The following is a 10,144-nucleotide window of genomic DNA, read 5'->3' as shown; positions in this document are numbered from 1 at the left end:
ATTCGCTGACGGCCTTCACATGGGTATTGTAGAAAACTGGATTCATCTGTGAAAACTTCATTGTTCGTTCCAGTGCACGACTGTTAGGTTTCTGTTCAGCATATCCTGTTCACGTGATGGTTATGTGTTAACTCAGGCTTCTTTACCATCCTTCTTGTCCTATAGCCATGCCGGGCGAGTCTCCTGTTCACTAATTGGCGGGAAAGACGAAGCCCGTGATTCTGACGCAGTGGTGATGGCAGATTTAGTGCTGGTTCTTCTGGCAATGTTGATCATGGTAAGTACGAGACAGCGGCACGGAGATGACCTGTGGATTTGTCAGTAGCTACACTTTTGGTTGCAGCTCTCCTCTGAAGTTCGCCTTGAATCGCCAGGCCCATTTTTTCAGAGGCCCATTTTACTGAATGCAGCTGTCGGATCCCCAAGACCATTGTCAGTCGGTCCTGGTATGGAAAAAGCAACAATTAAACACCCATTGTTACAGACGTCACATTTTAGCCTTTATGACTTTGTAACAAATAAACAAAACCCCCTGAAGGTAGAATGAAACCGGTCGGGGCAAAATAGCTGATGTTCTTTTTTTCTTTTTATTATATATAATATATACTCGTAGAGGAAAAGCACTTTTACTTTTAATATATATATATATATATATATATATATATATATATATATATATATAAAGAGAGAGAGAGAGAGAGAGAGAGAGAGATGTACTAAATCAGTCTGTTTGCTTCATCTTAATTGTGTCCTACAGCCGTTTCGGCCCAGAGGCCTCATCTGGGGCGCAAACAGATCATTAATATTTATCTACAACCTGCAACTGTATAATGCTGGTGGTAGGCTTTTTAAGGCTGTATTCCCAGAGCTTTTAGATCGATCTATCCCCGCGGGGAGTCTCACTAGTAGATTACTGTCAGATAATCCGGCTTAAATGTCCGTCCCGCCTACTACAAGCTGTAAGGGGGTAATTAACATTCGTGTCCGCTCGGCTGACAGCTATTTAGCGTGAACCCCCAGGGAGTTAGGTCGATCTAATCTCTGGAAATGGGGTCTAAGTCATCAGAAGGAAAGCGGTGAAACAAGTTGGTACTGCACGGCGCGGGTTATAAAGCACCATGTCAGGACTGAAATGGAAGCCTGCGATCCTTATGATAGTTTGCATACTTACAGGCAGTATTGTATTTTATTTCCTGGTAGTTAGAAGCAAACCCTCCATAGATCTCAGAGGTGGAAATCGACATATTTCTTACGCAAGGGACTCTACCATTAAACCGTAAGTTGAAATATCTTCATACTTATACGAAAGTTCTTGTGAAACAAATCAACGGTTTTCTGAACACATATTTTGAAATAAGGACTAATATAAACGCCTTAAGAGAAAAATTGAAATCATTACGTAATGGCCTCGTTTAATACTTACGTCAACTGCATACAGTTTGTCTATCTTAGAAATAATTAAAAAGAAACAATTTATTTATTGATTAACTTCTCTTTATGGATAGGATTGCAGTTTAGGTGGCTTCAAAGTAATTTTTCGTGTAAGGGAATATTTCGAAGCATCGTCTTTGGCTTGCATCAGGCATCAGCAGTGGTCTTACAATGTAACAGCAAAATTCTGAGACTGAAATTGACAACATGTTGCTAGCTTGGTTTTGTTTTCGCCCCTGACGAGGCTTCAGGGCCGAAACGGCCGTAGGGCATTTTTTTAATAAATATATATTTTTAATATATATATATATATAAAGAGAGAGAGAGAGAGAGAGAGATAAAATGTACTAAATTAGTCTGTTTGCTTCGTGTGTTAATTGTATAATAAATATATATTTTTAATATATATATATATATATATATATGTGAAGAGAGAGAGAGAGAGAGATAAAATGTGCTAAATTAGTCTAATTGCTTCGTGTGTTAATTGTGTCCTACAGCCGTTTCGCCCGGAGGCCTCATCTGGGGAGCAAACAGATCATTAATATTTATCTACAACCTGCAACTGTATAAACTTAATGCTGGTGGTAGGTAATTGTTAGTCATCAGTACGAAAGCAGTGAAATAAGTTGGTACTGCACGGCGCGGGTTATAAAGCACCATGTCAGGACTGAAATGGAAACTTGCGATCCTTATGATAGTTTGCATATTTACAGGCAGTATTGTATTTTATTTCCTGGGAGTTAGAAGCAAACACTCCATCGACCTCAGAGGTGGAAATCGACGTATTTCTTACGAAGGGGATTCTACCATTAAGGCGTAAGTTGAAAAAAATCTTCATACTTTTATGAAAGTCCTTGTGAAATAAACAAACGGTTTTCTGAACACATATTTTTTAATAAGGACTAATATAAACGCCGTACGTCAAAAATAATTCAAATCATTACGTAATGGCCTCGATTAATATCTACGTCGTCTACGTCTATCTTAGAAATAATTAAAAAGAAACGCATTATTTATTGATTAACTTCTCTTTATAGATAGGACTGCAATTTAGGTGGCTTCAAAGTCATTTTTCGTGTATGGGAACATGTCGAAGCATCGTCTTTGGCTTGCGTCAGGCATTAGCAGTGATTCTCCTACAATGTAAAAGCAAAACTGACAATGAAATCACCCCAACGTTCGTTTTCATTAATTTTATGCAATTTCTTTCAAGGTCTAAGCCGGGATGCTTAATCGGAGACTTGAAGAACTCCTTAGTATATTGGTCTGGTCGAAATGTTGATACGGAATTACGTCTAACCACCGGAAATTGGTCATCTTCGAACTCCTATCTACAGACGTCATGTACGCCCAACAAACACATCGTCTTCGTGAAAATACCAAAAACTGGTTCGACCACCGTTGCCAGCGTGTTTCTTCGCTATGGTTTTCGTAATGATTTGAAAGTTGTCCTCCCTGCTACTCAGAACACACTCCTTAGACTGAAGCAATCGGAATATGACATCATGAGGGATGAATATGACAAAAATCCTCACTATGATATAATGACACACCATAGTAAATACGACCGAAAGGCAGTGGAGAAACTGATGCCTTTGGATTCAGTCTATGTTGTTATGCTGAGAGAACCAGTAAGTCGTTTCAAGTCTGCTTTCAATTACTTCCGCGTCAGTAAAAAGTTTGGTATTCAGGGCAAAAATCAGTTAAAAACATATCTCAGTACCCCTAAATTTTATAACTCCAAACAATCTGGGTTGTTATTCAACGCAATGATTAATTATTTGGGATATTCTACTGCGACAACTTCAGTGCAAAACTTCATCAACGAGATAGATCGGGATTTTGATTATGTTTTGATAATGGAATACACAGACGAGGGGTTGGTGATGCTGAAACGCAGGTTTTGCTGGGATATTGGAGATGTCATATACCTCAAAATACACGAAGTCAAGCGCAAAAACTACCAAGAACTGATAAAAGGAAACACAGACCCGGAAATACCCGAAAAGCTGCGTAAATTCAGTGAAGAAGATTTCTTGCTGTATGACTATTTCAGGAGAAAATTTGAAAACATACTTCACAAGCAGAATGCGGATTTCTTTGAAGAAGTTCAATTTTTGAGAGAAGTTAACAGAAAAATTGCAGCCTTTTGTAGCTCCAAGTCTGACACAACTTTAGACATTGTGCCATGTCGCTGGACCCGTGGGTTTACAATTCACAAACCGTACTGCAAATTGATGATGATTGCAAACAGGCCATTTTCGGTTTTATTGAAGAGTAGTTATTACAAAGGTATCTTTAATGACATTATACTTCCTAAAGTATGATTTATATGGGACTACTAACATTATATTAAAAAAAGAAACAAAGGGGAAACTGCTCCATTTGAACAACTTTCCGTGTTTGGATACATTTCCCTTAATGCTAATACCTTACATATTACGTTGTGTAATTGTTTAGATTGTTTAACATGTGTAATTGTTTATATTGTTTAACTAACATCATATCATAGACTCAAAATTGCATTGTTTATTATTTTATTTTTGCAAAATTCAAGTTTTGTTTTAAACAAAGTATTTAATTCCATGTCCTCAAGGAGGGCCCTGTGGGAGATAGGTGCACGCCTAACATCGTTCGACCCTCTAAAATTAAACCCTTTTGTCATTCAATCTACCAAACTATCGTGCAGTATCTCATGTGTCATAGATAACTGACATATTTATCTTCCAGGATTGTTTGAACTCGATATGCCATAGTATTGGGTATCTGTTGCCTTACGATTCTACCTATCTCTCATTTGTTCTTTTTTAAATGGTCCAGTTTAAATGATAGCATCAGAAAATGTCAAAGTCCGACTCATTTTATGCTAAATTCCACCCTTTATATTTTCTACGTGTTCAGATACTAGGATGCTTTCATACTGTGGTATATGGCATATGTATGGCCTAACTGTGGAAGCCCGTGTCATATTATTCATATAAGCTTGCCACAGAAAGAGTTGTTCCTGGAAGTTACGAGCTTGCATTGCTAAACACTGTAACGATAACGGAGGTATATATATAGAAAACAATTTATAGACGTCTCAAAGAAAATCGAAGTATTATCTTTGCTTTAGTTTCGTGTGTAGGGCGTGAATCAATAAAACATTTAAATCGATGTTCATCGTTCTTTTAATTTTTTTAAAAAGTCACATGACATCATCCATTTACCCTTACCCACTCCTATTTTTATATGATCACATGAGGACAAGTGGACAATAGCACACACAACAGAGCGGTATTTCCTGCCTCGATTTCTGGTACATTTTCTTGTAACTTCTGTTCGCAAGTAAGACGACGCATTCGCAGACAGCCATCACATGGGTATTGTAGAAAACTGGATTCATCTGTGAAGACTTCATTGTTCCAGTGTACGACTGTTAGGTTTCCGTTCAGCATATCCTGTTCACGTGATGGTTATGTATTAACTCAGGCTTCTTAACAATCCTTCTTGTCCTGTAGCCATGCCGGACGAGTCTCCTGCTCACTATTTGGCGGGAAAGATGAAGCAAATTATGAGCCCGTGATTCTGACGCAATGGTAATGGCAGATTTAGTGCGGGTTCTTCTGGCAATGTTGATCATGGTAAGATCAGTACGGGCCAGCGGCACCGAGATGACCTTTGGATTTGTCAATAGCTACACTTTTGGTTGCAGCTCTCCTCTGGAGTACTCTAAAACAGTTTGCCATGAAACGCCAGGCCCTCTGGCAATGTCGGTTTTTCTGAGGCCATTTTCATTGAATGCGGCTATCCTCAAGACCATTGTCAGTCGGTCCTGGTATGGCTTCTGCTAAAGTTTGGTGGAGGTAAGATTTCCACAATCCTATTTGTATCAAGGCAAAACATCCCTTATATAGCTAAGCTAGCAACTTTCTCTCGCATCCCCAACACGCCCTTAACTGAACTTTGGAGCTGCCGTTTAAATGTGCTAATATTTGTCTTAGTAATGCCAAATAATCAGTGCACACACACACACACACACACACACACACACACAGAGAGAGAGAGAGAGAGGAAGAGAAAAGTAGTAAATCAGTCTGTTTGCTGCATGTTTATTGTGCCCAACAGTCGTTTCGGTCCGGAGGCCTCATCCGGGGAGCAAACAGATCATTAATATTTATCTACAACCGGCAAATGTATAAATTTAATGCTGGTGGTAGGTAATTGCTAGTTTTCAGAAGGCAACCAGTCAAACAAGCTGGTATTGCAAAGGGAGGGTTATTAAACACCATTCAGGACTGAAATGGAAGTTTGCGGTCTTTATGATGGTTTGCATATTTATAGGCAGTGGTGCATTTTATTTTCTGGGAGTTAAAAGGAAACTCTCCATAGACCTAAGAGGTGGAAATCGACGTATTTCTTACGCAGGGGACTCTACCATTAAGGCGTAAGTTGAAAAAATCTTCATACTATTATGGAAGTTCTTGTGAAATAAAGAAACGGTTTTCTGAACACATTTTTATACAGACTTGACATTTAATATGGAATATTTTTTCCAAATTATTTTTCATTGGTTTTTTTTCATATTTTCATGACTGATAAATGAAAATAAGGATTAAAATCCTGTTTTTATAACTTTTATCTATCTCTTTGATGTCATTGTGACATCAGTTCATTAATTGAATTCGCCAGTGAAGCAAACAAAAATGCATTGCCTATTTTAAGTCGTACGACAACCATTGAAAGCGATATTTTGGATCTCCATATTTTCGAAATTATCGTCTTTAAAAGAGTTTTGCGCCCCCCAAAGGACCCTCATGTTAGTGTCTTGTCACAGCAACGGTTACTGTTACACCTGACCTCATCTGGCTGCTACCAGAGCTTTCAAGTGGCAAGGCATTCCTTAGGATAGGTTTTTAGAGTTTAATATGGAAAAAAATTCCAGGCAACGGTCAAAACCTGTCCAATTTGGTTCAGTTTTGTTGTAGGACATGTAGGCCGTTAATTCGGAGAGTAATAACCTACCCATGTATTGTCTATGTGGTTCAAATATGGCGATTTTGATGACCAATGTATCTGCTCATTCCCTTGGTTCTGTAAGAAATCTGCCATTAAAAGTGCGCTGTGTGAACCGGCACTCTCATCGTGCAACCTAAAATTGTTCCTAAGTTCCCCCCTATCAAATGATAGTCAAGTGGTTCCCAGATTATCCCTTTATTTGATCTGGTTCAGGTTTTCGTCGATGACTATCATTGGTGTTTTGGCACCAATGTGGTATTCACCCCAAATACTGACGCTGTCAATGACCCTAGTCACTTTAGAAGCGGCACACGCCTTGTCGTAGGCCTCTGCAGGATGTCTGTAAACTCTGTTTTAACCAGTTCAGCGGTACAGGTGAAATCTGACCTCAATAAAGAAAGCCACGCGGTTTCAGTGTTCTACCCAGAAACGGTCATGGTCCTCAATTCATTAGAGAAACAGACGACGCTGTTCTGCTGTTTACAGTGGCTTCCTCAGAGGTCGTTTGGTTTTCTAACCTGCTAAAACCAGTTTGATATTCGCTAAGAGCCTTGAAAAACGCGTTTTGGTCACAATTTGCCCCTCATTCTGAACGGACTGGGTGGGTTTTGTTTAGTTGCAGCAGCATATCCTGAAGGACGGTGAATCCTGTGCCCTGGTGGTAAGATGTCGATACATTGGGCGTGGTCTCTGTGTAGGTACATCAGTCTGGGCATAACTTCATAAAACTGTGCAGACTATTCCGCTTGACACAATAATCTGTCTGGCAATGTCTGTTTTTTTCGCGCCATTCTGGCACAGATTAACATTTCTGTAAAACATTGTTTGACTCATTTTACGCACTGCAAAACTGACCGCTTACGTGCAAAATTTCAAATTCTTCTATGCAGTAGTTGCCGACATATGGATACTTTTTTGACAGAACCATGCTTTGCCAAAGCCAAGCTTTGACCAACCTAAAGGAGCACTACCCAATTAAATCACCGCATATTACACAATGCAGCAGTGCAACAGACTTGGTAGTCAGTTAATTGGTAGCGACACACCTGACTTCACACTTCTCCAGTCAGATATCTTATATGAGATCTGAGTTTTATGAAAAAAAGAACGCATTTTTACCTAGGCATACCTTTCAAACTGAAATATTCCATATTAAATGTCAAGTCTGTATAAGTACTAATATAAACGCCTTACGTGAAAAATAATTAAAATCATTACGTTATGGCCTTGTTTAATTCCTACGTCGACTGAATACGTCTATCTTAGAAATAATTAAAAAGAAACTCATTATTTATTAATGAACATCCCTTTACAGATAGGATTGGAATTTAGGTGGCTTCAAAGTCACTTTTTGCTACATTGGTTGTAGCTCTCCTCTGAAATTCACCTTGAAATTCCAGGCCCTCTGGCAATGTCGGGTTTCCTGAGGCCCATTTCACTGAATGCAGCTGTCTGATCCCCAAGACCATTGTCAGTCGGTCCTGGTATGGCTTCTGCTAAGGTTTAGTGGAGTTCAGATAAGAACAATGCAATTTGTATGAAGGCAAAAACTTCCCTTACATAACCAAGCTAACAACATGTTCGTTTTGGCATATCCACCACACCCTTAACTTTACTTGGAGCTGCCATACCTTTAAATGTGCCCGTATTGTACTTAGTAATGTCAAATGATCAGTGCAAATATATATATATATTTAGAGAGAGAGAGAGAGAGAGAGAGAGAGAGAGAGAGAGAGAGACTTAATGCTGGTGGTAGGTCATTGCTAGTCTTCAAAAGGAAGGTATTGAAATAAGTTGGTACTGCACGGCGCGGGTTATAAAGCACCATGTCAGGACTGAAATGGAAGCTTGCGATCCTTATGATAGTTTGCATATTTACAGGCAGTATTGTATTTTATTTCCTGGGAGTTAGAAGCAAACCCTCCATAGACCTAAGAGGTGGAAATCGACGTATTTCTTACGCAGGGGACTCTACCATTAAGGCGTAAGTTGAAAAAATCTTCATACTATTATGGAAGTTCTTGTGAAATAAAGAAACGGTTTTCTGAACACATTTTTATATAAGGGCTAATATAAACGCCAATGTGAAAAATAATTCAAATCATTACGATACGGCCTCGATTAATACCTACGTCGACTGCATACGTCTATCTTAGAAATAATTAAAAAGAAAATATTATTTATTGATTAACTTCTCTTTATAGGTAGGATTGGAATTTAGGTGGCTTCAAAGTCATTTTTCGTGTATGGGAACATTTCGAAACATCGTCTTTGGCTTGCGTCAGGCATTAGCAGTGATTCTCCTACAATGTAAAAGCAAAACTGACAATGAAATCACCCCAATGTTCGTTTTCATTAAATTTATGCAATTTCTTTCAAGGTCTAAGCCGGGATGCTTAATCGGAGACTTGAAGAACTCCTTAGTTTATTGGTCTGGTCGAAATGTTGATTCAGAATTAAGTCCAACCACCGGAAATAGGTCATCTTCGAACTCCTATCTACAGACGACATGTACACCCAACAAACACATCGTCTTCGTGAAAATACCAAAAACTGGTTCGACCACCGTTGCCAGCGTGTTTCTTCGCTATGGTTTTCGTAATGATTTGAAAGTTGTCCTCCCTGCTACCCAGAACAAACTCCTTAGACTGAAGCAATCGGAATATGACATTATGAGGGATGAATATGACAAAAATCCGCACTACGATATAATGACACACCACAGCGAATACGAACGAAAGGCAGTGGAGAGACTGATGCCTTCGGATTCAGTCTATGCTGTTATGCTGAGAGAACCAGTACGTCGTTTCAAATCTGCTTTTAGTTTCTTCGGTGTCAATAAAAAGTTGCGTCTTCGAGGCAAAAATCAGCTAAAAACATATCTCAATACCCCTGCATTATATAAATCCAAACATTCGGAGTTGCTATTCAACGTCATGATTAATTATTTGGGATATTCTTCTTCGAAAACTTCAGTGCAAAACTTCATCAACGATATAGATCGGGATTTTGATTATGTTTTAATAATGGAATACACGGACGAGGGGTTGGTGATGCTGAAACGCAGGTTTTGCTGGGATATTGGAGATGTCATATACCTCAAAATACACGAAATCAAGCGCAAAGACTACCAAGAACTGATTAAAGGAAACACAGACCCAGAAATACCCGAAAAGTTGCGTAAATTCAGTGAAGAAGATTTCTTGCTGTATGACTATTTCAGAAGAAAATTTGAAAACATACTTCACAAGCATAATGAGGATTTCTTTGAAGAAGTTCAGTTTTTGAAAGAAGTCAACAGAAAAATTGCAGCCTTTTGTAGCTCCAAGTCTGACACAACCTTAGACGTTTTGCCATGTCGTTGGACCCGTGGGTTTACAATACACAAACCGTACTGTAAATTGATGATGATTGCAAACAGGCAATTTTCGGTTTTATTGAAGAGTAGTTATTACAAAGGTATCTTTAATGACATTATACTTCCTAAATTATGATTTATATGAGACTACTTACATTATGTCAAAAAAAAAAAAAAAAAGAAACAAAGGGAGAAACTGGTCCAAATCAATCTATCGAGCAATATCTCATTTGTTATAGTTTACTGACATGTTTGATCTTCCAGTATTTTTTGAACCCGTTTTTGCAATAGAATTGAGACACTGTTGCCTTAAAAATCTCTCTATCTCTCATTTAGTCTTATTATAAATGGTCC

General features: G+C 38.6%; 2 protein-coding genes across 2 annotated transcripts; both read left to right on the top strand.

The window, feature by feature from the left end:
- Positions 1-1,231: 1,231 nt before the first annotated feature.
- LOC106158975 (galactose-3-O-sulfotransferase 2-like) lies at positions 1,232-4,590 on the top strand. Its single transcript, XM_013535111.2, has 3 exons — positions 1,232-1,276; positions 2,148-2,250; positions 2,648-4,590. The coding sequence occupies exon 3, from the start codon at positions 2,940-2,942 to the stop codon at positions 3,759-3,761; it is 822 nt and encodes a 273-aa protein (XP_013390565.2). The 5' UTR covers positions 1,232-1,276; positions 2,148-2,250; positions 2,648-2,939; the 3' UTR covers positions 3,762-4,590.
- Positions 4,591-7,612: 3,022 nt separating this feature from the next.
- Positions 7,613-9,978, top strand: LOC112042150 (galactosylceramide sulfotransferase-like). Its single transcript, XM_024076186.2, has 2 exons — positions 7,613-8,416; positions 8,813-9,978. Exons 1-2 carry the CDS (start codon positions 8,259-8,261, stop codon positions 9,924-9,926), a joined length of 1,272 nt encoding a protein of 423 aa, XP_023931954.2. The 5' UTR covers positions 7,613-8,258; the 3' UTR covers positions 9,927-9,978.
- The last annotated feature ends 166 nt before the right edge of the window (positions 9,979-10,144 follow it).

The sequence above is a fragment of the Lingula anatina genome, chromosome 9 (genome assembly GCF_051362555.1).
Source record: "Lingula anatina isolate TDL-2025a chromosome 9, LinAna3.0, whole genome shotgun sequence".
NCBI lineage: Eukaryota > Metazoa > Brachiopoda > Lingulata > Lingulida > Lingulidae > Lingula > Lingula anatina.
The sequence above is the reverse complement of the archived record's forward strand: the minus strand, read 5'-3'. Positions and strand labels throughout refer to the sequence as shown.